Consider the following 26,310-nt stretch of genomic DNA (forward strand, 5'->3'; position numbering starts at 1 on the left):
TTATTTTCTACAAGAATGGTAACCAAGGCAAAGGCTGGAAGAAAGGGATGGGAAATATTGATGTTTCCATGGGCTTGTCATATAAAGTAAGGATGTTTGTGCAAGATTTCCCTCCCCCCCCCCCCGTTTAATTCCTTTACGATATCTTCAAGCAGTGTTTTACAACAAGCACCCATCATTGTTCAGGGGGGGAAGGGGCTGAATCTTAGGATGAAATAGACAGTGTTCTTACCCTAAGGCCATGCTTTATCATTTTGCATCTTATTGCTTGTTGAACGTAAGCTCAGGTAACCGAAATATTTGAGAACCAACCTTTTTTGCACATTAATCTGTTTTTGCGACCAATGCATTGGGTGAATTCAAATAACGCCTTGCTCAACACGTCGGCGAAGCTTCTAACAACTGTATGATGTTTTCAGGTCTCACCAGCCAGTTAGTAGAGGTCTACAGCGTCATGTATTAGTACTGAAATTTAGATTAGTTCCCTCAATTTACAAATAGACTGAGACTAAACTTTCCTCTGTGATTGGTCCAGAAACCTTGCGATGTCCTCTCAACCAATCAGATGCAAAACTAAAACCAATCGCGACTTGTACATTAGGATTTTCTCGCGCTTCAAGCATGTTGCTTGTCTCACTTTGAGTTCTCATTGGCTAACGACGAGGTAAATGTTTGCTCTGATTGGTTGCTTGGATTACTTGGGTCTTGTTTTGTTTCCTTTTCGGACGCTCCGTCGAAAACTACCTTATTAACATTATCCTATGACAATCTCAGCTCACCATTCAAGGCACAGTGGGTCAGACTGGATACTCAGATATTGCCATCGATGATGTGTACATCGACCCTGGACTATGCAGTAAGTAGTGCTCTTCAGATGTTTCGTTATCTATTAAAACTTACTGAAAAAGAGGGTCTCATTAGGGTGATGGCTCACGGTAAAAATGGTGGCCATTTTACGGCAAGTGGTCAATATAATTCCATTTTGATCGCCAGAAAATTTTCTGAGGTTATTTTTTTTTCGAAGACTATCGGTTAAAATTTGTCAATTTTTGCGCCTAAAGGGTTTTAATTGTTTGGTCGTTTTACGGCTATCTTTTATTGCATTGGTGTCACTATGACGACTCCTTCACCACCACTGCGTTACAGAAAAGGCAATACTGAGCTCTACCATAAACATATTATCCCCTAAGAGAGGCTAGCATTTAAACATTACGGCTAGAAGAATACAGGAATGATCACACACTTAAGCTCTTGATTGTTAAACGAATTCTCCTTGTCAGCACTATATGAAATATATTAAGAAAAGTATGGAGAATATGCACACTGATGCTGGGATGGAGAGGGTTAAACGTAACTCAATGATTTGCTGTCTATCAGAGTGTCAAGATGATTATTATACCTGTCATATCTGGGCAGCCAAAGGTGAATGTTCAGCCAACAAGAAGTGGATGAAAGAAAACTGTAAGAGGAGTTGCAACGTTTGCGGAGGTAGGTAACTCAGAAAATATCGCCCAATGTACATTCCTCAAAACCGCATAATTACAAAAACTGGAGGAACTTTTCAGACAAAGGTAACTGCCATAGAATAACATGATATAATATAGCTGTTTCAAGTCTTAAAAAAATTAAGAGAACTTTATGTAGATCAAAACTGAAATTTGAGTCTTGGAATACCACCGCTCCTTTTAAAAAATTACGACTTTTCTGTTTTTTTGTTTTTTTTTGTTTGGGTATTACGTTTTGTTTTGTTTTTATCAGAAAGTAACAGTCGAGGCGTTTTAGTTCATAAACTGCAAAGATCACTATTGGAGAATTTCAGTTGTTATCAAGAAACGTTTTACTCACTCTGACGAAGGGCTAACGCTCGAAACGTCAGCTTTTTAACTGTTTACATTAGCCAATTCACAATTTCAACTTAGTTGATAGAACCAAATTACGTTGTTTCACTAGCCTTGTTTGTCAGACTTTTGTTACTGTTGTTTAACGTTTTGTTTTGATTTGTTTTTTTGTTTTTACAAACCGTCGTATTTGGTTTATTCAATACTAATCTATTAATCTATTCCCGATGGCTTACATCTATTTCAGCAATCAGTGCTACAACACCACCTCCCTCTAACTGTGAGGATAACAGCAAATACAAAGATCAGTGCCCTGGTTGGGCTAGAATTCGTGAATGTCAAAAGAATCCAGCTTTTATGAAGTTTAACTGTCGAAAAAGTTGCAAGATCTGCAGTAAGTGTATATTTGACATTATAACGAGGTTTTAAATGAGGTTTCGCAAAGTTTAGTGAACGTCTTTAAAAGGATAAGAATTATCTTTTAGAATATTGATTACGTCAACTTCTGTCGCAGCTTCATAGGTATTTGCGGTAGATTCTAAGTTTCGCAGCATAATAATGAACCTTTTTCTGAGGAATAGTGGGAAAAAGGGATTGCAGTAGAATTAAATCTTGAAGTAGAAAAAATTGGATAGATGTTGCAATTGAGAGAATGTGTTCTACTGGAGTCAACGGTAACATCAAATTGCCTGAGGGGCGGGAAAAGACGAGCGACCAAATCGTGATTAGTGTTAGTTTCATCTCATTGGCTTCGAGAGCGATGCGAGTTCTCTGGACCAATTACAGAGCAAGGTAATGCAAAACATAAGAAATCCCGGGTTACTTTCGACACTCAACATTGAAAATTGCTCTATGGAATTAAATCAGATACCGTATGCCTACGATTATTCAAGAAAACGAGACAGGTTTCCACGGTTATGCCCGGCGCTTTGAATTCTTTGGAAGTCATCTCATGTTCCTAAAGATTCCCACATACATTTATAACTCTTCAGTAATGTCAATTTTGTGCATGTTTTAATTGTGAAAACGATGGCAACGCTGGCTGAAATCGTAGACTTAGCGCTTGCAAAATACCTTAGGTCCACCGATCATTTATGGCTTAGATAAAAGAAAAATTAACTAAATAAGTCAACAAGAGTAAAGAGAACCATGTTTCAATTTCTCAAGCAACACCACTTGATACCAAATTTAACTTAGTTGAAGTCAGGTTTTGTTTTTCCTCCATTATCCTTCGTCCTTAAATGAATACGAAGAGTAAGTGAAATTATCTTTGAACGACATTTTTTCACCGAGATCAAGTCGATATCAATAAACGATGGAGAGGAAAAGGCTGAAAAACATACTTTACTTTTTTTTCTCTATTACTGAATTTCTGGAGAACTGGCTCGAATTCTTCTACCTTTTAACATGTATTTCTAACAGATTTGACCTTTTTTTTTCTCTTTTCGCAGCACCTGCATGTACAGATTCAGACAAACGCTGTTCTGCGTGGGCCAAAATCGGTGAATGTACCAAGAATCCATTGTGGATGGGGCCAAACTGTAGGAAGAGTTGCAAGCAGTGCTGAATAAAATTCTGGTTCAGCTTTAAATTCCTTTCAGTTTTAATACTTCTGCGGTCAATCTATTTTCTACTGGAGCTGAAACTTTTGGGTGGTAAAGTAAACGCAGTGGATTGGAATCATAAAGGAATTTATAATCTCAATACGGATGTCTATCATGTGACTTTTAGCAAGAATGACTGAATTGTCTCACCACTGCAAGACTTAATACTGTGATTCACTTCATTAAAAATAAATATTTAACTGCAATAAATTACATTCATCCAAAAACACATTGAAAGCTCATAATTTAACTGAGTACCATTACATGCTATTTCGTTCCACTCTCTCGGCTCTTTGCCCTCTTTCCATCGAACTCGCTCATACGGGTACTTCTTTCATTCTCCCAATCTCGCAAGGCATCTTGGATCATTAATTGCTGCATCGCAAGTGACATGAGTCTGTCACAGTCTCCAAGGACCCTGGAGCCCGTCTGTGTCCCTGTTAAATCCTTCGCGAGGCATAGTTTGTCCACATCTATCTTTTACCAAGAAAACCAAAAGGATGCACTTTCCTTGATTAATTGTTAATAAGCAAAATTTTGGGAAAATAGAATTAACTGTTAGATTTTCCCTATTTTTTGGGTTCCCTGTTCTACGTAGAAGCTAGTATCACGAGACCTGTTTTCCATATTTGATATTGTACACGAGGTCTTCTTTCAGATTAAAAAATAGTTCTTACCGCCATCTTGATCTGGTTTACTGTGTTCCTTGCCTTTATTCGGAATACACAACATTAACCAAGAATTTGATCATGGTGTATAACAGCTGTACATAGTGTGAAAAGAACATGGGCATGGGAGTAATTAGAATTAGAGCAAAAGCTCTCAGTCATACGTTGAAATATCGGAATTTTTTCAGTCACTCCAGGGCTCGAAACTAACTTTTCAACTTACTAGCCAAGTGGCTAGTGACATCTTAGATGTTGTGACAATTTCAGTTTGTTTACTAGCCAAACTGGCTATAGTAGTGGAAATAAAAAACCACCAGCCAAAACTGAATTTCTACTAGTCTGTGGCTAGTGGGCTACCGTTAGTGTCGAGCCCTGCACTCATATCATCAGATGGCAAACACTAAATTCCCACCTTTCTTTTGCACTTGCGTCCAGTTCTGAACCAGATCACAAAAATCACACAGTTTAGCATGTCTTGGTGTCTTCAGAGTCCTAGTACCTAAAACATTCAGTTCTTCAAAATATGAGCCTGAATGATCATCAAGAACATACTGTAAAATGCTCTCTGGTAATGTCACACTTCGCGCATTTTTCGATGAAGACATTGCCATGTAACTCTGACAGGTCTTTCTCTCTGGAATTCCAGACAGTCCATGTATCCATGTAGTCTATCTCCATTCTGACTGACAATGTGCTTGAGGAAACCTGACTGAATCAACTTGCAAAGAGCTTCATGAGTGTCTGTTGGACATACTGTAGTTCTTCATATGGAACACCACAATCTTTATCACCCTTCTCATGTACGTCCCCCTTGTCAACATTATCAATTACAGTCTTTGGAGATCTCGTTTTCTGGTTTGTTATCATGGCCTTCATTTACTACTTCAGTTTAGTGGCTTTCCCTATAAAAAGTAAAATAAAAAGAACTTATGATTTCAGTAAGGCAGGTTATCAAAGTAGAAAAAAGTATACAGAGGAAAACTAAAGTGGGAAAAGAAATGCTGCACAGAAATAACACACTTGATACAGTAGAGAAGGTTGTGGCTATAGATTCATTATGTTGAATACACTGGTAACCCAGTGTTATCCTTTGTTTCACAATGTCTTTTATAACACAACCAAAGTAAATCGCACGCTCTGATTGGTCAATTTAGTGTCCCCCATTTGCCCATGGGTGTACGCTGGTGACGTGAGCAAATGCAAAGACTATTTTTCCGCGCGCGCTTGTTTTTTCAGGTCCTGTACGATTTGTTAAATAAAAGGGAACTCTTTAGCTACAATGCATCAATGTTATGTTAGAAAATAAATGGTAAACACCACAGTGTACACTATTGAGTTATGGATGCACTTGGGAGGTTTGCTAAGCACTCAAGAAGCTAGAGTCGCTCTCGGCTATCGCCTCGAGTGACTCTTACGCTTCTTTCGTGCTAAGCAACCTCCCGTGTGCATCCATAACTCAATAGTGTACGCTGTGGTGTTTACTATTTGTTAATTGCTAGTCTTCTTCTGGTCAAGATACTGATACATTACTGTGCCTCACAAAGCCTTACATTTCCCTTTGATTGGCCAGAATTCAACACCTTTGACAGGCACACTTCTGACATTTCTATCTCAGTCTGCAACCCCTCTTTGTAAGGCTTTCCTGTCAGGCCAATCATAAAATCTAAGTCTATAAACCCCTTATCCTCTAAGAGTAATGATCAGCATCTAACCTCACATTACAGTATCACTACAGAGTAAACCATCGAAGTCATGAGAATAAAAAAGAATCACCAACTGAAAAACCTCTTGAGTCACTCAGATTGACCAATGCTTTGTTTCAGAGTAATATGGAGTTTTTGAAAAATCTTCTCTCCCTGAACAAAAAATCTCATTGTAGTGTATTGAGAACACAGTAAAAGTACTTGTACTAGTGTTAGTGATATTACTGTAATATTACTGAGTGATGTGAAAGTGCTGTTTTTATTAGTAAGACTATTCTACTAGCTTATAAGATACTTGATCAACGAATAAAGATAGAATAGTGGTAAGCAATTGAGGAGTGTGTGTCTCCACTAAATGAATACAGAACACTCCTGAAAATCTGAGAAGTGCACATTGTAAATGTGAACATTAAGTGGAGTGGGTGGGGGAATTTTGATACCATGCCCTATTCACCCTCGATCCATTGTAAACATTGTGGTTGAGTTTATCAATATATTACTGGTATCCAAAAGTTGTATTTGAGCCTTCTCACCTATCTTCCGCAGTGCATTTGCCAGATTTCCCTCCGTAGTCCCCGATACCGGCAGATGTCGAAATCCCAGCACCGGTGAATGCCACACAGTGCTTAGCTTTGCTTATCAAGTCAGCAATTCTCGAGGCTTCGTTGATGACAATATCGAGAGAGTCCAGATAGTCGGAGGTTTTCGACGCTTCTTTCACCAGCTTCTTCTCATCCGCACTCAATACAAGCGGTGCATTCGTTTTGCTCCTCATTCGAGTAGTTTTGATGAACAAATTCCAACAATTATTGATGAAAAATTCCATCTCCGCTCAGCCTCCATTTTATCTTCGAGCGGTACGTGTGCTGCTTTGAGAAGCCGCTGTGAGGTACCATGGTACGAGCTTCGACCCTCGCCTCGGAAAATGAAATACGGGGAAATAGGCCATTTTACAGTTGTGTACTTAGTTGCCAAGCCTTTGATTCAGAGAGAGGCTAAAGATGACCTTGTTGTGACAGGGACCTGTATCTAGTTAGCATGATAACAAAGTGATTTACATTTGAAGGCAGCAAGGTTTGTATCACAATAAGGTCATCTCTAGCCTCACTCCCATTCAAAGGCTTGGCAACCAAGCAGACAACTGTAAAATGGACTATTGTTTTGCAGTCACTGAAACTGCAATTGACTAGATTGCAGAATACCCGGCCACTCATTTACATGTCATTGAATAAGAGTAGCCTCTATTGCCCAATTGTGTTATGCTTCGTTCTTCAAAGCCTCCTGACACAGGTAAATGAGGTGGCCGGGTATTCTGCAATTGCTCCCTACAATTTGCAAAATCTCCACCTTCTTCCATGCCCAAAGTCATTCCTTGTGATTAAGAACTGTTAATTTGCGCATTTTAGACTACTTGTTCTCAGGTCTACCTGTTACATTTTATATGCCACACAAAGGTCTGATAAGGTTTTCGTTGGGGGTGGGGTGAGATGACAAAATGTGAGTCAGAGAGAGAAGGCATTATCAGTGTAATTGAAAAGCCAACTCAGCAACTAATTTCTTCTGAAAAATGCAAGTCACAACACCACTGTGATCTATTCCGGCTCATCCTTGGTGTAAAAACCTGTGAAGCTCATGAGTGACGTAAAACAAAGACGACAAAACATCATAAACAGTAGCGTACAGCAAAACAATTAATACCTCATGAAACAAAGAAAACCTCGTCAGGTTGTCACACCAAGGATGACCCTCTATTCCAGGCTCTCAATCAGTGAAGATGAGCAAAAGAGCATGAAAGTGGTTTTCAGAACTCTGCCCCCCCCCCCCCTCCTTTTTAACATTCTCCACTGGTTGCACCCCTTGTCAAAGCTTTAGTAACTGCTGTTTTCATCATTTAAATGAATAAAATGACAAAATTTTAAAAATAATGTTATTCCGAGAGTTACCCAGCAGCATGTTGTCGCTTTTACCTGACAGCTCCCTTTTATCATAGTAATGATTTTATCCATTTTAAATCCATTTTAAATCCTGGTGGAAAGAGGCACTACTGACAGTGAGAGTTGAGTGTCTTGCCTAAAAAAAATAAATACAGTAGAACCCTGCTGCCCCTAACATGGTTAACTTGAACCTTTCAGTAACTTGAACAAGATCTGCTTAATTCCCTTGACCCCATTGGCCACTTTCCTAAATGGCTGCCGGATTAATATTCTTTTGTTTAAATTTAAATTAGCCTTTCTGGCCTCGCTTGAGATAATGTATTCTTTTGAATTTTTAACTGGAGAACGAGGTCAGAAAGGCTAATTTAAATTTAAACAAAAGAATAGTAATCCGGCAGCCATTTATGAAAGTGGTCTATATTTAAATCATTTACAGCGAAATGGTAAACAGCACAATAGCAGCGGCAGAGTGGAAAATTATAATAAATAAATAATTAAGGAATAATTGAGAAATAAAGACAATGACTTAGTCAGAGCTTGAACCCAGTCCATTTGATCTACAGTCCAGCAAACTAATTTCTGCCTCTCCCCAAAACATAATTCCAGACACATTGATTTCTGATAGCTCGTTATTAATCATTGATGGTTCACATCCTTTTTTAATGCCATTACGTCACACAGTAATTAATTTTACAAAAGTCTGGGTGAGATTAGACAAAACCAACACTTAATCAATGACCAAAAATCTGTCAAAGTACTTCTCATGAATGCCCAATTGCTAAATTTTATCATTCACTCATTCAATTCTTATGTACAGTATATCAAATAAAAAAAAAAAAATTCAAAAAAAATCAATCATTACTACACTAATTGCCAAGAAATTAAGGAGGCTCAAAACTAAATGAACTTGGCTGAGAGTAATACAAAAACAAGATCTTTCCTGCTTTCACCATCTAATACAGTAGTTTAGGAAACTTCTCTCATGAATGACTGCCAATGATGGAATTTGTGGCTATGACCTCAAAAGGGGCCATGCAACATCAGTGAATCTCTGCAGTGTTGAGTCTACTGAACTTCTATATCATCATACTACCAGCAGTGGGCCTTGCACGTGTAGCAATATGTTCTCTACTCTCTCATGGGGGTAGAACAACAACAACAACAAAAGTTATTGCATTCTCTGAGATCACTGGGAAACTCTTCACATCTCCTGTGAGCCAGAAGGTACATGATGGAGGATGTGATCCCAAATCTGCTGTCCTGCTTTAGGCCAGCTGTTCTTCCCATCATCTAAGAATAAATCTTGATGATCAAATTATTTCCTTCGGAGTCTCTTCACAAAAGTAACCTCATCTTTACTTTGAATGCCATAACTGCAAAGAGAAACAAATCTTACACTAAAGGTGATCAAAATCGCTCAGTCACCCAAGCTTTCAAATCTTTCGGGCACACTTTCTTTTTTCTCATTTAGTTTTTATTACATGTGTGCAGATTATAATCAAAATTTAAGATATGGGTGAGATATTTCTGCACAGAGAAATGAAGTTATTCATAAGAAAAACAAAACTTCCCTGAAAAAAAAAATACAGTCAGTCTGAATAATTGAATGTATAAAAATTGCAAAATAAATTACATTAATCAATTTTTCAAAGTGAAATTCTTTAGAAAATGTTTAATAAAAAAATAGAAGTTAAGCTCTAAAATACTGAGTCTGCAAACTTATAACTACATGTACATGTCTGCTCTAAAACAAACAGTTCCATTTCTCAATCACAGTCAGAAATAAGAAAAGTTTAAAGTTGCTCAGTTTACAGTTTACATCCTAATATCAGTGTCTGAGTAAATTCTCCATACTGTTCTCTTTAACAAATGATAAACACCACAGCATACACTATTGAGTTATGGATGCACGTGGGAGTTTGCTAAGCATGAAAGAAGCATAAGAGTTGCACAAGGTGATAGCTCAGAGAGTGACTCTAGCTTCTCAAGTGCTTAGCAAACCTCCCAAGTGCATCCATAACTCAGTTATTATAGTGTATGCTGTGGCACTTACATGTACCATTTGTTTTATAGCATAACATTGAACATTGTAGCAAAAGAGATTTCTTTTATTGAACAAATCTTACATGACCAGAAAAAAACAAGTGTGTGTGGAAAACTAGTCTTTGCATTTGATCACACCAGAAGTGTACACCCATGGGCAAATGGTGGATGCTGAATTGACCAATCAGAGTGTGTACTTTTCTTTGGTTATGTTATAATTACATTTCCTAGGAAGACATGGAGAATTATTTGAAAAAAACCAAGAGCTTCTTTAGCTGCATGGTGATCATTTCCTTTCTTCTCCATGACCTTAATGTGTGGTTCAGGTCGAGTGATATTGTAAGGAGAAATTAGATGCTAGTCACTCTCAAGGGTTAAAGCATTCTATCATAATACATATATCTTATTAACTAAGCGCGAGGGCGGTATATACTAGGAGAATATTGGCCTGAGGTCTTGACAGTACGGACCTCGATGCGCTTGGTCCGCACAAAATGACCGAGGGCTGATACTCTTCCAGTATGGTCCCCAGCAAGCTTGGTTAATAAGAGATTTATAATATGACTGAAGTTCAAAGGGACACAAGTGTGGTATCATTCGGGACCATTTGGGACAGTGCCCAGTCCAATACTAAGAGAATATTGATTGGTTGATTTTAGTTATTGGCACTCTGACTGCCTGAGTCGTGTCATAATATTAAATAATTCACAACCATTTCTACCCATTGACTTACTACGTGAGTGGTTGATGATCCTCTGTTAGCTTCTGTCCTTCAAATGACAACCAAGAGGTTTTCCAAACGTACTTCCTATTAATTATAACTTACATGTATTAAATTTATTACATAAAGATTTGTGTAAAAAAAGATTAACATTTAATTGTTTGTCTCAAATGTTGGCTTTGATACTGATCAGCAGTTATGCTTTTTAATAGTAGGCATCCATGCTTCATGAATTTCAATTTCTGTATCTCTACTGAAGTTTTAGCTTTGCATATATGTAAGTTGAACAGGTCAAGTTAATATTTATTTTATAGCAGTGCTCCCACACACAAAGCGTGCGTGGAGCAGAGCCCCATACCCACGGAATATGGCCAACCTCTTTTTGTTTGGTTGTCAAGTGACTGGCCGAGCGTATGTGCCTTCAGATTGCACAGGTAGGGTAGGGGACACTATCAAAATGAAGGGAGGGGTGTCTCAGGCTAGTCTAGGCAACTGCACATCTTTTATGTTATCATTAATATTATGAACTTGTAGCTCTGCTTTTAGGCTTGGCTAAATCTATATATTTAGGCTTTATAACCTTTTGCCACAAGTGTGAGTGTTCCACAATAAAATTCAACAAGTTTTCAAGTAGAAAGCTAAGAGATGAAATGAAAATTAGGGTACTTTGTTTGATTCAATACCAAATTTTCAAGGCCACAGAGTGTAAAAGCATAACAATGTATAGCACACACAAAGTGGTAGACTGATATTTTGATCTTGAAAGTACAGCATATAAATCTGATTATATCAATCAGAAATATCAAACTATGTTAAAAAATAGGGCCGGTTTTTTTTAGACAAGATTTAGCCTTTGTTTAATTAGACTGTCTTCTAAAATATGTTGAAATTGGCTAAATCTCTTACCTCAATGTTTATTTTTGTGGGCAGTGTACAGAGGACAGAAAGCTAGCATTGAAGGAGATATTAATATTAAATGAAAACAACCCCCATATAGAAAATAGAGTGTAAAATGAACATGATTCAATTTCTTAAATCCACTTACCAGGAGACAACATTTGGGCCTCCTTCCCTAGATAGTTTAAGTGAGATGTGTCTTTGTATTGCCTTCTTTAAGTCATGCACTGTTGCATTTTGGATGACAACTACAGCTGAAGGTGTTTTAAAAAACAAATAACATTATAATGTACTCACTGTATATATAGAACCATCAAGTAAATAACATTCTGGGCCCAGGTGTTCAAAGACCGATCTGCGCTAACCCAGGGTTAAATTTTAATCCAGGTTTCTATATTTCTCTGTTCAAAAGCTGTTTTAGGATGATTTTCCTGCTTCTTCCTAAAGCATTCAATCGTCAAATCGTAGACATACGCAATTAAACTGAATTTTCTTTTAAAGCTTTCAGATCTGCAATTAAATTTTACACTAACCCTGGCTTTTCTTCACCTGCTTTTGAACAACCTGGCCCTGTTCTTTTGGCTTTCATCTCTGTCCATCAGAATTCCCTCAAGAGTTAATAATATTTCATAATTATTTACCAAAGTAGAGTTGAATAGTGGAGGGTATGAACCAATCTGCAAAGGGATGAGGTATTAATGCCCACCAATGTCACTGACACTGGGGTGAAAAATTGTTTTTAATTAGTAGAAACCACGCACAAAACAAAAATGTAGTTTATTTCAGTCGGTATACCAAAATGTGGTTGCATAAGACCCACTTGACATGCAATTTTGCCTCTTCACTGTTCAGAGGTGAATGGTACTTGGTAATCAATTTTGATTTAGCCAGTCAGTGCACAAGAAAGGCACTTTTCACGTGACTGTATAGCACAGGTGTATATTAGATGAGGTTGGGTATGATATCATGATTAAATTTTATCAAAACCCAGGTCTGAGTTGCCAGCCAAAGCCAAACGGTGAGGCAGATAACACAGACACAAGGTTTGGCAATTGATTAAATCATGCGCAAACCCAATTCAATAATCGTTTTATCATACAATGTACAGTTTAAAACATTATCTACAAAAAAAGGGACTTCTATAAGTTTGCAAAAGTTTGAGAACATTACACTGGCGAGGGTCTTGTAAACTAAGCACAACTTGCTCAGCAAGCTGCCTCTAATATCTGCTGTAGATATTGGGTTATCCTTTCAACTTCGTATGCTATTGTATATTGATTGAATGCTCTCGACCAATTAAATTTTTCATGGTAAGTCTAATGTATAATATTTTCCTAATTAAAGTAATTTATTTTGATATTCTTAACATATTTCTCTATCAACAATTTATTGAGTAGGAAGCTAGAGTTGTTTCACGATTAAAAATTCTACGTTAGAAAACATTTGAGGTTCTCCTTACGTAGCAAAGTGCCTTGTTCATCTTGCTGACGAACGTTCACAACAATAGCGCGGCCATGTTCCAGTGCAATCTGCGAGTTCACTTCATCGAGAGTTGGTTCATTTGGCAATCCAATAAGCAGTGGATCTCCCATTATCTTTCCTAGTTGTTCAGTGAAGAGAGCCATCACTTCTGGATGCGATAGAGAGTCAATCTTTTTCTCCAATTCTTCTGGGCTCCCTAAATCGTCCGCCATATTGACTTGAGATTCATTCCCAGGTTTTTTCGAGGTTCCAATCAGAGAAGTACGCCTGCCCCTTTTTGCCACGATTAGATTACGGCCAACATTCAGTTACTCCCACAGATAACGTAAATTGGATAATGATCTCAAATGGAGGACAACTTAAGATTACTATTCTGTAGTCTTTTCCTTTTCCTTTTATGTGAGTATGCCTCTGGAGCCAAAAAGAAGAAGGATTTAGAGACAATTGTTGAGGTATGTGAACCAATGTGAACCTCGGATAAACTACATGAGCTTAAAATTATGGCTGCAGGTAATATTTCTTTGAGACAATGCCAATTTCTGAAATTTTGTGAGTTTTGACCCGAATTTGGATTTCAACTTGTCTTCGAAAAAAATAATTATCTCTAGGGTCTGTAAAGTTTGCATTATTTGTGGAAAATTTCAAGGAATTTGTCGCGATTACCTGCTTGCGCGGGTTTTGTTATGCAGTCGAGAAAACTATAGTCTAAAAGCTCAAGTTCTTAAACATGGCATGTATACGGGAGGACTCTGGTGAATTTTAGAGCAAAATATGTTATGGCGAAAATGAATTGATATACGTTTGGTTAGCCAAAAGTGGTTGAGGCTGAACTTTGTTGTTCAAATATCGATAAGACTGTAAGTTGTAATCTATTGTGTTTTGCAGTTACTTCTGCGGTGATGTGAACGATCTAGCGAGCGAGATTAATCCTTCGCGGGTCAAAGGTTCTAAAATATCACGCGATCTCTCTCTTTCTTTTTTTTTTAATCCTTTACGCGGTATTAGCTTTATCGTTACTCAAAATAACGTTTTTCCGAGCGTTCCTGTTGGAGAAACAGTAGAAAATTAAATTATGAAGAATATTTTTTGCTGTTTTATACAAATACAATACAATTGTAGTGTGGGTTATTTGAGTAGGAGTGTCACGACAGGTGTTCTAAAGTAGTGCTAGGAAATTAATAATTTATTACGAATCTTGTCTCCAGGCAGCAGTGATTTTAATATCTTGGGTTTGATAATCTAATTTGCATGAAATATTATTTGTGAGGACAGAAAAACATTAAGATCTTCTCAGAAATTTATGGAATGTTCTTTGATAGAAGGGTGCAACTGGTTCACAAGTGTTACATACAATGTAACTTATACAATTTAACAATGAAACATTCCCAACATGTACCAATGAAATAAGTACAAGATTTTAATTTTAATATCTAGCAAGAACAAATATGGTTAAATTGTGCCTAATAGAAAAGCAGTTCAATTACCTGACAGTGTTTATATTGTGTAATTGAGACCTATATATACACCAAAGTGGAACAAAGGGGAAAACCTTACAGTCTCATTCCAAAGTCTCATTCAGAGTTTTCATTAGAAATATAATATCAGCAGACTAAATGTGTTCTCAAAATTTAAAAAAAATATAGTACACTCAGGCCACCAAAATTTTTGCAAGAAAATAAATTATGTACAGTATGGGCTGTAACCTGAATTTTCTCTCATATGTGATGGCTCTCAATTCACTATTTTATTGCCAAATTTGGAAACTGATGATTGAGGGATATGATTTAGATTGTGTCAAATTAGGTGAGTATTGTAAATATAACTGAGGTGTCAAAATCAAATTCAAGTGATTAGGTGAAGAGATTATAAACATTCTCTCGTAGGTCTTCACAGAAAGTTATTTAATTTATCAAATTAGGGAAGCTTCCATACTTACCTGTAAATAATGCACAAAAAAAAAAGAAGATGATCAAGAAGTCTTAAGAAAATTATGAAGAAGTCTGGGATTTTCATTTGTTATTTTACTTTAGGTGCTGCCACTAGAGCTGGTACAAATGTGGTCATGATCTGACTGCACTTGCTGGCTAGTATCAGAAATCTCTTGTTTGCTGCACTCACTCGTTCAATATCCCATACAACCAACTTGTGTGTGTCAATACCATATAGACTATCTTTCCATGAAGTATTCTATATGCATGATATTTCTATTTCAGTACAAGCCTGCTACCTGTGAGGACAAAGCAGATAATGGTGACATTGTGTCTGTTCACTATACAGTATGTACATGTATAATTATTGTCTGCTTCTCACTTAAAAGAGGGGTCAATAGAAATTCCTATGAGAAGGATGTTCTCACATGCTTACATTTTTGAAGGAAAAGTTTGAACCAAAAAAACTGGAGAATATTGGGAAGGGGGGGGGGGGGGAGGGGAAGGCTTGGTGAATAAAAACCAAAATGCCTTCTGTTATTTTGTTGAACAAGACATTTTGCTTGAAAGTACAAAGAGAGCCCAGAAAAGAGTATGGTTAGAGCCATACAGTACATGCCTTTCTTCCTATTGCCATCTTTCACTGAAGGGCAGGAAAAATGAATTTAAGTATCACGAATGGTAATTTAGAGTAAACTTGGTGATAGGGGTTCTGTACTCACCCTTTTCTTGCCCCATCACTTTTTTTCCCTCAAAAACAAGCATTAACCAAATAATACAAAATAGACTAAAAACAAACAAACAAAACAAAGCAATACAAAGGAAAAGACAAATCTGGTCCTTGTCCTGGCTGTTAAGAATAGATATATTCCACATCCCTTCCCAATCACATCCAAGTGTTTCAGCCATCACTTTAAAAGATCATGGAAGACAAATTAAATGATCACTAGGGTGCCAAGCTGTCATTAATGGATAGATTTTGCCATCTCTACCCTGTACTTTTTCATCATGGCTTCAAAAGACTGCCTTATGAAAAAAAAAAAAAATCAAACAAAGTAAAACAAACTGCCAAAACAACAATAAGAAATGAACAAACCTGATCTCAGTTCATATGAAAGATGTTGCTGTCACAAATGTATGGATTTCCTTATTTTCTCTATGAACTCTTGTAGGGTACACTGGAGAATGGACAAATGTTTGACTCATCCCTAGCAAAAGGAAGAGAACCACTTGAGTTCCAGTTGGGCAAAGGGAAGGTTATCAAAGGTAACTTCCTGTTGGTCTTTTTGATTATTTAGCTATAATTTTATTAGTCAGAGAAATTTCATTTTGATGTTGTAAAATTATCTTGATAAAGCCAAAGTTGTTGCTCAATTGCTAACCAGAGCAAAACTAAACTCCTGAAGGAGCTAATGAGAACTCAATGTAACAACAAACAAATTGTGTGAAGCGTGAGAACCACTCAAGTGAGCATTGGTGGTAAATGTTTTCTTTTTAATCTGATTGGTTGACTCAGTAGACAGAGCTAGTTTTCTTGAATGACCATATCACATAGCAAAGTGAAGGAAAACTTCTGTAACCTTGGTTACTGTCAATACTTACATATAGTCGTATGAAAATTACACTAATTGAAGTATTCCTTTGACTTCTAATAAATGATGTGAATTTTTTAGCTACTAAGAATGATGTACATCCATGGGATAAAGTGAGGTGTAAAACTTATAAAGAAAAAAACATTTAAAGCCAGACTAGTAAACAATCATTTTTGGGAGGACATGCTGATCTCCTCCCTATGTAAGCAAAGACGAGGGATGATGTTAAGATCAAGGGTGGACATCAAATTGTGACAACATCACTGTTTATCTGGGGTGGGATAGGGCATCTTACAATCTAGCTTTATTTTTGGTAAAAACCAAGGAAAACAAAGTGTAGCCAACTTGTAGGTGAAAAAGTACGACTCCTAAAACTAATGGAAGCAATCCATGAAATGAGTTATGACTTTGAAGATGCCAATTTTAGCAGCATATAAAAATAGCTGCGCTGATACCAAAGGATTGCCAACAATGGTGGGTACGTAAAGTCTTTCTTCTCTGCCCCCCCCCCCCCCCCCAATGGATCCCCTAATGTACAGGGTGAATTTAGATATTTTAGTATGCAGGTTACATTGTACATTTTTGAAGAAACACTATAAATAATTATGCAAAATGTGTCTGAGATGTATTTCCTTTTTAGTATCCATTTTTTTTTTGACATTATTATCTAGTGGGTTGCTCTGCATGAATGAATGAATGAATTCCTTATTTATATTGCACCTTTTCTATACAATATTCAAAGACGCTGAGTGCCCCCCATCAATTTGATAGACACTACACAAAGATAGACCACAACACTGGGCACTATGTGCCCTACTCTTTTCGAACAGTGTGTGGGTTCTTTAATGTCCCACAAATTTTTTTATCACATACAAGGGCTTGTGAGACGGGGCTGCCATTTATCTTCCCTATCCGAGAAGACTAGAAAGTCTAACCATTTGCAGATATTATTACAAAGGCAACACTCTCTTCTCAGTTATTTAAAGACCCTGAGTGTTGGTCCGGCCGGATTTAAACTCACGACCTCCCGCACAACAGTCCGGCACTCTACCAATTTAGCTAACCGGAAGGCGGTCTGCATGCATGTTTGATGCTTGCAAGATGTCTCTTTTCTAATTGAAGATTCCAGTCTAGTAAGCCAATTAGCCAAATATACTGGGACTAACTTAAAGTAACTTTGATTACATTTGTTTGACCCTTAGTCTCCTTCGCAGCTGTTGTTTGGGCTCGTCACGCAACTCTCCCTCTCCCACCAACGGTTGGTGGGGAAGGGAACGTTGCATGACGAGCCCAAACAACGGCTGTGAAGGAGACTATTTGACCCCTGAATTGTCAGTTTGTTAACAAATGAATGTAATTTATTCTGCACCATTGAAATTACTTGAATGCTGTTGTTACAGTTAAATTTTAAATGATATTGATAGAGGTTAGTCTACCAGTCATTTGCCTCTCAAGCTTTTCCATTTTTGGTGCCCAGGTTTGAATTTAAAACCACCTCAAATTACCAATCTGGTCCAGTTGTTGCATGTTCAACCATTTACACATTGGGTACCTATTTTTCAATGATTTAAAGGTTTCAGTGTATCTTAATTCATTCAAGTGTGCTAGTTAATTTGACTACATTAGGACCCTTTGTGATATCAAACCTGGCCTGGTGAGCATCATTTAAAATAAAAAGTAAATTGTATTTACTGTGGTAAAAGTGCAGGCAGAGATAACTTCCATCATTATGACCTCTTCTACTGTCTGGTTAGAATCCACTAGTTAAAGCTCTTTTAAGATTTCCCCATTCTTGTCCTCATGTAAACAATACCAGAAAGCTCACCAGTTGATGAGTAACTGCCACTTTAACTTTATCACTCACTGGTATTTCTTTATCTGTTGAATTTATTTATTTATTTATTTTTTAACAGGTTGGGAGATGGGTATAAAAGGAATGTGCATTGGGTAAGTTTTAGAAACGCTATGTAATTAAAACAACAACAATAACAAAGTTGGAAGATTTTCTTTTTTCAGCAGATGGTACCATTAAGCAGTAGACTTGTTCTAGACTGGAGCTCTGCAGAATTTCCTGAAGTGAAAGAAAAATAGTGGCGTAAAATTTTACTTCTACAAACAACAAATTGGGGTGCAAAAAATTGTGCCTGAAGATGGGTACAGGAGCCATTAGTGGCTCCTGGTGGGTACTATTTTCAAGTTCTATTCATTTGAAATAAACTATTTGCAAACATAACTGATAATAAGATTGGCAACTAGCAGCTGCTACTCAAACTCACTTTGAACCCAACAGCCTTACTATAAATGACTTTCTCTCCCTCCTTTTCTTTTTGTATAGTCTACAAATAAGTTCAAAATCCCTTTTCGGGTCACCATTTTTGGGGGCCCCTGCAGTGAGTTTACAGAAGCAGTGCTCAGACTTTTTTGCAATAGTATACACTTCTGTTCTTTTTATTTTGCAGAGAAAAAAAGAAAATTGATCATCCCTCCTCACCTAGGGTATGGAGCTCGTGGAATTCAGAATGTTATTCCTCGTGAGTAAATATTGATTATATTTATGACCATGGAAGGCATAAGGTGGTCAATAAGGACAAAATCTCCTGAGCACGTGTGTAAGTCCTGATTTATGGCACAAGTGTTTTTCTGGAGGTTTTCTTTTAATTGCACTTGGGCGAACGAAATTTTAAAACTTTTCAAAACGTGAATGGCCATTAATTACCAAATGGAAAAGTAGTTTGTGGGATCATTTATTTATTATTATTTATTATTTTTATCATTAAATTCACTTTTCAACTCTCTTTGGTACTTCTTTGGTACACATTACTTAGAAAACTTATCATGGGTTGAAAATGCTCATGTTTTCTTTGATTTGGTAGTTTCATGAAACAATTGTGGAAGATCAACGAAGTTAATGTTTTTCGGAATATTGTATAACTTAGCATTGTTTGTTTATCTGATTCTGAGCGAGTGCAATTCGTAAATTTCATATTGCAATCTATAACTTACTTTAGTTTGTCACTGACGAACCACGAACGGGATATGTGTTGAGTATGTGGAAAAAAGAGGAAAAAAAGGCCAGAAAGGGAAAAAATTCCTATCTTCTCATTATAACATAGACAGAGAATAGTCAAGAAGCCTTATATTTTTGCTCTCTCGGCAAGATTTCCACACAGCCCCATTGTTTATTATGCGTGCAGTTCTTGGATATAAAGAAAGCAATGGCGGAAGCAGTTGATCGCGTTTGAGACATAAACTTTGTTTTAGAATAGTATGAGTTAAATTATACCGAAATCTACACGCTAATCATGATACTATTATCATATTACAGTACGTTATTGAATTAACAGAAAATCCTAACATTTTCCTATTTTTGTTTTATTCACACATAGCCAACTCTGTACTGATTTTTACAACCGAGCTCATGTCTATTAAGAGGAAGTCGCTGTTCGATCCAAATTTACTTCTGCAAATAGGATTTTGGCTGGTCCTGGCTGGAATGATTTTGTACTATCTGTATAGAAAGGCATCTAAGGAATCTGGCAAGCCTGAAACAAAGTCGAGCAAGAAAAATAAAAAGAAATGATAAAACTGTAAACTGTTCAATATTATATGGCGTTACAGTGAAGCCCCTTATTCACCTGCAGATGGCTATAGCACGGTTCTACTTCCCCTCTTTTCCGCAACTTTTCATGCGCAACGCTTGATTTAGCTCGTGGATCACTCCTGGAGTAATCGGCGCGGACACTAGAACGTAACTCGATTAACTCGATTGGTGATTGAAAAGAGAAAAGATGACAAGGAATCCCATAAGTTAGGGCTGTAATTAAGGCCAGATCCTCCATAAACTGAGCAATTTTTTGGCGAGTAGATATGAGTTTATATTAAAGTTCAGATATAAAGCGCGCTGTCATTGGTTGGAAGGGCGTGCTCTATTAGAGTTTATAGTTCTGGATCCTTGACCTACATCATAAATAGATATTTAACTACCGGTATTTTTCCTGATGATTGGAAGGTAGCCAGAGTCACTCCTTTGAAAACTAATCCAAATAATTATAGACCTATATCTTTCTTGCCGATTGTCAGTAAACTTATTGAGATAGTAAAGGCTGATAGTTTCGAAAAAAAACTGTTTGGGGCTGCGTCGGTGGGGGGAAGGAAATAATTTGGATATATCAACAAAGTTGAAATGGCAAATTGGTCACCGTAACGATTACAAAAGCTGACGTTCCGAGCGTTAGCCCTTCGTCGGAGCGATACCAATGATCTTCCCGCGAGTGGTCTATCCTCAACACCAAGACTGTATGCTGATGTTACTTGTCTTACGCTTACTGTTCATGATCCTACTGATCTACAAATAAAGCTGAACAGTGATCTAAACAAAAATCCAGTCTTGGCTCCAAGCATATAAACGAATACCCCATTCACACCAGAAAACTTGTTTAGTTAAACCAGGTTTAACTGAATAAAAATCAGAAGCAAAGAACTGAGAGTAAAGGCTGATAGTTTCGAAAGAAACTGTTTGGGGCTGCGTCGGTGGGGGTAACGAAATAATTTGGATATATCAACAAAGTTGAAATGGTAAATTGGCCACCGTAACGATTACAAAAGCTGACGCTCCGAGCGTTAGCCCTTCGTCGGAGCGAAGGGCTAACGCTCGAAACGTCAGCTTTTGTAATCGTTACGGTGGCCAATTTACCATTTCAACTTTGTTGATATATCCAAATTATTGAGAGAGTAGTCTTCAACCAGTTATATTATTTTTTAATGAGGCACGATTTACTTACTGATGCTCAGTCGGGATTTCGACCTTGTTATTCCACTTTGACTGCCCCTCTAGCTATAACCAATGATTGGTTTTCTAATATGGACAATGGCTTACTAAATGGAGTTCTTTTTCTCGATCTCAAAAAAGCTTTCGATACTGTTGATCATGAAATACTGCTTCTGAAAAAGCTCAATTTCTATGCGGTTGACTCCATAGAATTAAAATGGTTTCAATCATATCTGACTGATCGTAAGCAAAGAACTTATGTTAATGGTTCTCTTTGTGATTACGGCTCCACTGTGTGTGGTGTCCCTCAAAGTTTCATCCTGGGACCTATATTATTCTTGATTTATACAAATGATCTTCTCGCGAGTGGTCTATCCTCAACAACAAGACTGTATGCTGATGTTACTTGTCTTACGCTTACTGCTCATGATCCTACTGATCTACAAATAAAGCTGAACAGTGATCTAAACAAAAATCCAGTCTTGGCTCCAAGCATATAAACTTAGTCTTAATGTGAAGAAAACTAAATGTTCCATTATTGCTACTCAATAGAAGATCACACATCTAGATCATCAACCTGATGTAAGAATAAATGGACATTCTATGGATAGAGTCAGAACGCACAGATACCTAGGGGTCGAGAACGTGGCACTCTCAAATTGATCAGATTGTTAAAAAAGTATCAGCTGGCCTGGCAATTCTAAACCTTAATTAACATGACTAACACGTACATAGTTAGTAGAGGGGGCCATGCCCTGGTTGTTCCTTTTTTCGACTATTGTAGCCCAGTATGGGGTTGTATCGGAAAATGCCAATCTGAGAGACTCCAGAAGCTACAAAATAGGGCTGCTCGTATAATAACCAATTCTGATTATATGACGCCATCTTCTTGTTTATTACATGACCTTGGCAGGGATACACTTGAAGAAAGGCGAACTAAACAGCTAGCGATTGCTACGTAAAAGGTGGTCAATAATCACTTTCCACTTCGCCTTCATAATCTTTTTCAAATAGTATCGCAAGTCTATACCTATAATTTGAGGGACTCGGCTCATAATCTCTTTACTCCTAGACCACTCTCTGAAGCCGGAAAACTTAGCCTGCACTATCGAGGTGCTACACTATGGAACAACCTCTCAACTACTAGCAAAACCCAGACCCGACTGTTACTGCCTTCAAAGAATCCCTGCTGACATAGCAATTGCTTTTTGTCATAATGTTAAAGATCTTTTTATTTTAGGATTTAATAGCTCTTATTGTGTGACAAGTTGTAGTATTAGTTTTTAGTTTTAGTATTGCTGTTGGTATATAGCATTGGAATATTAGTATTAGCATAAGTTGTATAATTATATTAATTAGTAGAAATAGTGTTCGTTTTAGAATGGTTATGAATGATTATTTGCATATTTAAGTTACACACGGCTCGATGGAAGAGCATATATTATATGAAATTGATACCGTGTATAAATAAAGCTTATGTATGTTATGTATGTATAGTTCACCACTATATTTTCTCCGATTGTTATTGGTTTAAATTGATCACGTGACGCTATCAGCCCTTACTGCTCGTCCGCAGAAAATACCCGGATTGATATTACTCATCCGTGAAAAATTTTGAATGGTTTGACGGCCGCGAATTTAGGCAGATCGGAAAAACAGTGACTTGTCAATTCTGACAGGTATAACGTATCATTTAGCCAATGTACGAGTACAATGTCTTGTTTAAATGTCTTGACTTGTTTTAACTTACTAGTAATTTTATTGTATTTAATTTGTATGACAACTGTACGTATCTTTGAACTCATAATATAGTAAACTAATGAAAAGCTTATAACTGCAGTAATATTGTAGTAGTAATTAAATCTCTTTAGCTTACAATGTGTAGTATTTACTTATTTACTACTAATACCCGCCAAGACTAACTAATGCTATATGCAGGTTGTGTAAATTGGCTTTTAATGTTCCATGAAATAATAATAAAACAGTAAACAGTAAACTGTGAACATTAAACAGTAAACAGTACGGTTACGAATTATTGACATTTGTGACAGGCTGTACGCATGAAAGAACATTTGATCGATCTACATTTAGTGGTTTTTGACTATTTTTCAACTGGCGGGCGAAGGAAAATTTAGTGGTGAAAAATAAAGACAATAGAGTGCTTACGTCTCGGAAATATCGGTCTAATAGTTGCCCCTTGGAAATTTGATGTTCTTAAAACTAGCATATTTGCCCTCGATGCTTCGCTTCTCGGGCAAATATTTGTTTTACGAACATCAAATTTCCGCGGGGCAACTATCTGCCGATAGTTCCTAGACAGAAACACCCTATTGTTGAAAGAGAACATGGAGTTAAAGCTGTGGAGCTATCTGCCAGTTTGTAACATGGCGGACCCAATCCCAAATTTTTCTCTTGAGTTTTTATTCGACCCAGATGTCCTTTACGACCTAGAAGACAAAGAGAAACGAGCTATTAGCGTCGATCGATTTAGAGGCTACTGTCAATAATAGTGCGACCTACCCGTTAGTTAGTTATGAAAACGTTGAGCGAGGCGGCAACTCAACAAGTAAAGATTTGAAAACATGTCAAGTGCCGCAATAGACGACATATTACAAGAGCAGAAACAAAGAAAACCAAACAATCCGCTAAATGGGCTATCCGAGTTTCCGAAGGTGAGTTTTTTTGTTGCAAAAATATAATAAATACAATATGAAAACCTCGAATAGAGTGGGCGCACATTCGCTTGATCTTCTCGCCAAAAAGGCAATCAATGAAAGTGGATAATTTCAAAATTGGTTAGCACACACACGTTTCTAACCAACAACTACAACTTCCTCTCACACTGATAAACATCAAAACACAGATAAAATTTTTTTTTCCATGTGATATCTGTTTTTGTCGATTTTTAAAAGCTTGCTGCAGTGAAAAAAAAAGTGGCCAAGAACCTCCACGAAATGAACAACAAAGAGCTTGACCTAAATCTCCGCTAATTTTTACACAGAAGCACGAACAAAAGATGGTGCATTGTATTCAAGGTCATCCCTTCTCGGATTGCGAAGTACAATTGAAAGATACCTCAGCAACCCGCCATTTAACAGGGGATATCTCCATTTCAAAAGGCACAGATTTCCAGGGGGAGATGACAAAACGCGGAGCCCTACTCCATGGAGTACCCCGTGGAGTACCTAAATGGAGTACATTTAAAAATCATGTATTGGTCGATTAAAATACTTCATATACATGGTAAATCGTATAGATATACATGTTTTTAGTAAATAAATTTTGAGCTTTCCCGCTCTCTGATTGTTACAGTTCTATACATCCCAACTTTTTTGGGGGTAGGGGGCTCTCAGTCTAGTAGGTTCCTCAATTTTGGTTTTAGCGCTGTGTAATGAGTCCTTTGACCGGAAGATAAAAAAAAAAAACTCCATATCATGAACAAAACCCACTGTTTCGAGGTCTGCACGAGGTAAAATATTTAAACTTACTACATTTTCCAAATCAACTGCCCAGTCGGATTATTCTGACCCATCGGTGTTTTTATTTTTTGTTTCTTTGCATATCTCAATTTTATTACGCTACAAATAGAAGGGCGAAGAGAAGTGGAAGTTCAAACACAGTAATTAATTTTTTCAAGTCCTGGCTTTTATCTTCATCGCTTCACACAATTGAGAAACCCATGAGGCCTTTTGTTAATAGATTGAACACCACACCTCTTAGAGACGCCCTACCTGAACAGGTATTTTGAAAGACGAAATACCCGCTGCCGAATGAAGGATGACTGTACTTTTGGCCTCTTGAAGATCATAAATATAGATGGTACTCGGCCTATCAAAGAAAATGTTCATGGATTACATTTAAGGCTGGTTTTCACTTGCGACGGAGTCGTAGTCGGAGTCGTAATCAGAAGCGTGGAGCGATATGATCTGGTGAAAATCAAACCGACGGAGTCGGAAGCAGAACACCGATTCTGCCTATGACTCCGTCGATTACGATCTAGTGAAAACTGCATTGTCGGAGTCGGAAGCGGAAGCGGAAGAATAAACCAATCACAATGCTCGATTCCATCTTTCCAAAATGCACAAATAGCCGTAAAAAATTTAAACGTGTGAGCTTGACTGTAAAATTACGAAATTAAAAGTTAAAATACTCGAAAAAGTGAATCTACCGAAAGTACAATTCACGATCACCAAGTCGTAGTTCGCTCACGGGGTTAGCATACTCTTCCTAAGCTGCTCGACGTCGATAGATATCACGAACTCAAAATTTCTTTCTCTTTCGAAAGATATTATTCCTGCATGGTCTCTGCCTGCGCAAAATAATGATTAATAAGAGCAAAAGTTGCTCTTCGTCCGCCATGTTGTCTTTGGCGCCAAATTTGTACCTTCGCAGGCCTGGAATTGAGCATTGTGATTGGTTTATTCTTCCGCTTCCGCTTCCGACTCCGACAATGCGGTTTTCACTAGATCGTAAGCGACGGAGTCATAAGCGGAATCGGAAGAAAATGGAAACGTTCTGATTCTTCTGGCTTCGATTCCGTCGAGCTTATGACTCCGCTTACGACTGCGTTTTTCGATTTTCACTAATTGAGACAATCATAGAGCTGGCAAGCTCAAAATACATTAAGATATGTACAGCTAAACGATTTACCATGTTTATAAAGTATTTTATCTGGCCACTACATAACTTTTGGGAATACTCCATCCAAAGGGTACTCCATGGAGTAGGGCTCCGCGTTTTGTCATCTCTCGATTTCCAAGCGACAAACAGGCTCCTTCAGAGTCAGATAAAACTAAACAAGCGCGAGAACAAAAAAAAAAACGCAAAACACAAACCTTGAATTCTAGTAGCAGACCTCTAAAAGATGAAGTTGTCAAATAAAATCCGGAGAGACAATCCTTAGGATCTTCTATGGAATATCTGGCTTCATATAACCTTGTGCTGGTGTCGTCGAGGACGCGAAGGTCTACGAAAGTTGACGAAGCAAAGTTTCAAGTTCTTGTTAGATGACAACGGACGGGAATACGTTTCAATGACCCATGACGGGGCTCCTAATTAAGAACCATCCAGGGGGTAAAAACGCTCCCCCGCCGGTAATAAACCAATTTATGACCATTCGTAGGTGGTGAAAA

General features: G+C 37.5%; 2 protein-coding genes, 1 long non-coding RNA gene and 2 pseudogenes across 5 annotated transcripts in view; 2 read left to right on the forward strand and 3 right to left on the reverse strand.

The window, feature by feature from the left end:
* The window catches only part of LOC148739647 (uncharacterized), a 15,362-nt gene extending 11,935 nt beyond the window's left edge, over window positions 1-3,427 (forward strand). The window contains exons 12-16 of the mRNA XM_088747966.1: window positions 1-86; window positions 775-856; window positions 1,378-1,488; window positions 2,086-2,232; window positions 3,290-3,427. The exon at window positions 1-86 is cut by the window's left edge and continues 177 nt beyond it. Of these exons, the coding sequence (XP_088604092.1) occupies window positions 1-86; window positions 775-856; window positions 1,378-1,488; window positions 2,086-2,232; window positions 3,290-3,405 (542 nt within the window). The 3' untranslated portion in view covers window positions 3,406-3,427. The remainder of the gene's footprint in view (window positions 87-774; window positions 857-1,377; window positions 1,489-2,085; window positions 2,233-3,289) is intronic.
* Window positions 2,967-7,749, reverse strand: LOC148739648 (uncharacterized; annotated as a pseudogene). Its single transcript, XR_015996823.1, has 4 exons — window positions 6,347-7,749; window positions 6,109-6,193; window positions 4,523-4,920; window positions 2,967-3,919 (listed from the first exon to the last, which is right to left on the reverse strand). The product of XR_015996823.1 is annotated as an uncharacterized LOC148739648 (transcript).
* Window positions 7,750-8,373: 624 nt separating this feature from the next.
* Window positions 8,374-13,117, reverse strand: LOC148739649 (U11/U12 small nuclear ribonucleoprotein 25 kDa protein-like). The gene is made up of 4 exons (XM_088747969.1): window positions 12,868-13,117; window positions 11,557-11,662; window positions 10,524-10,598; window positions 8,374-9,120 (listed from the first exon to the last, which is right to left on the reverse strand). Exons 1-4 carry the CDS (start codon window positions 13,100-13,102, stop codon window positions 9,063-9,065), a joined length of 474 nt encoding a protein of 157 aa, XP_088604095.1. The 5' UTR covers window positions 13,103-13,117; the 3' UTR covers window positions 8,374-9,062.
* A 51-nt stretch (window positions 13,118-13,168) lies between these two features.
* Window positions 13,169-20,002, forward strand: LOC148739650 (FK506-binding protein 2-like; annotated as a pseudogene). The gene is made up of 6 exons (XR_015996387.1): window positions 13,169-13,342; window positions 15,104-15,166; window positions 15,991-16,084; window positions 18,324-18,361; window positions 18,872-18,941; window positions 19,797-20,002. The product of XR_015996387.1 is annotated as an FK506-binding protein 2-like (transcript).
* A 3,115-nt stretch (window positions 20,003-23,117) lies between these two features.
* LOC148739651 (uncharacterized) lies at window positions 23,118-26,131 on the reverse strand. The gene is made up of 3 exons (XR_015996388.1): window positions 26,014-26,131; window positions 24,910-25,006; window positions 23,118-23,625 (listed from the first exon to the last, which is right to left on the reverse strand). It is a non-coding gene; the product is annotated as an uncharacterized LOC148739651 (long non-coding RNA).
* Window positions 26,132-26,310: the final 179 nt, after the last annotated feature.

This window comes from Stylophora pistillata, chromosome 2 (assembly GCF_964205215.1).
Source record: "Stylophora pistillata chromosome 2, jaStyPist1.2, whole genome shotgun sequence".
Lineage (NCBI taxonomy): Eukaryota > Metazoa > Cnidaria > Anthozoa > Scleractinia > Pocilloporidae > Stylophora > Stylophora pistillata.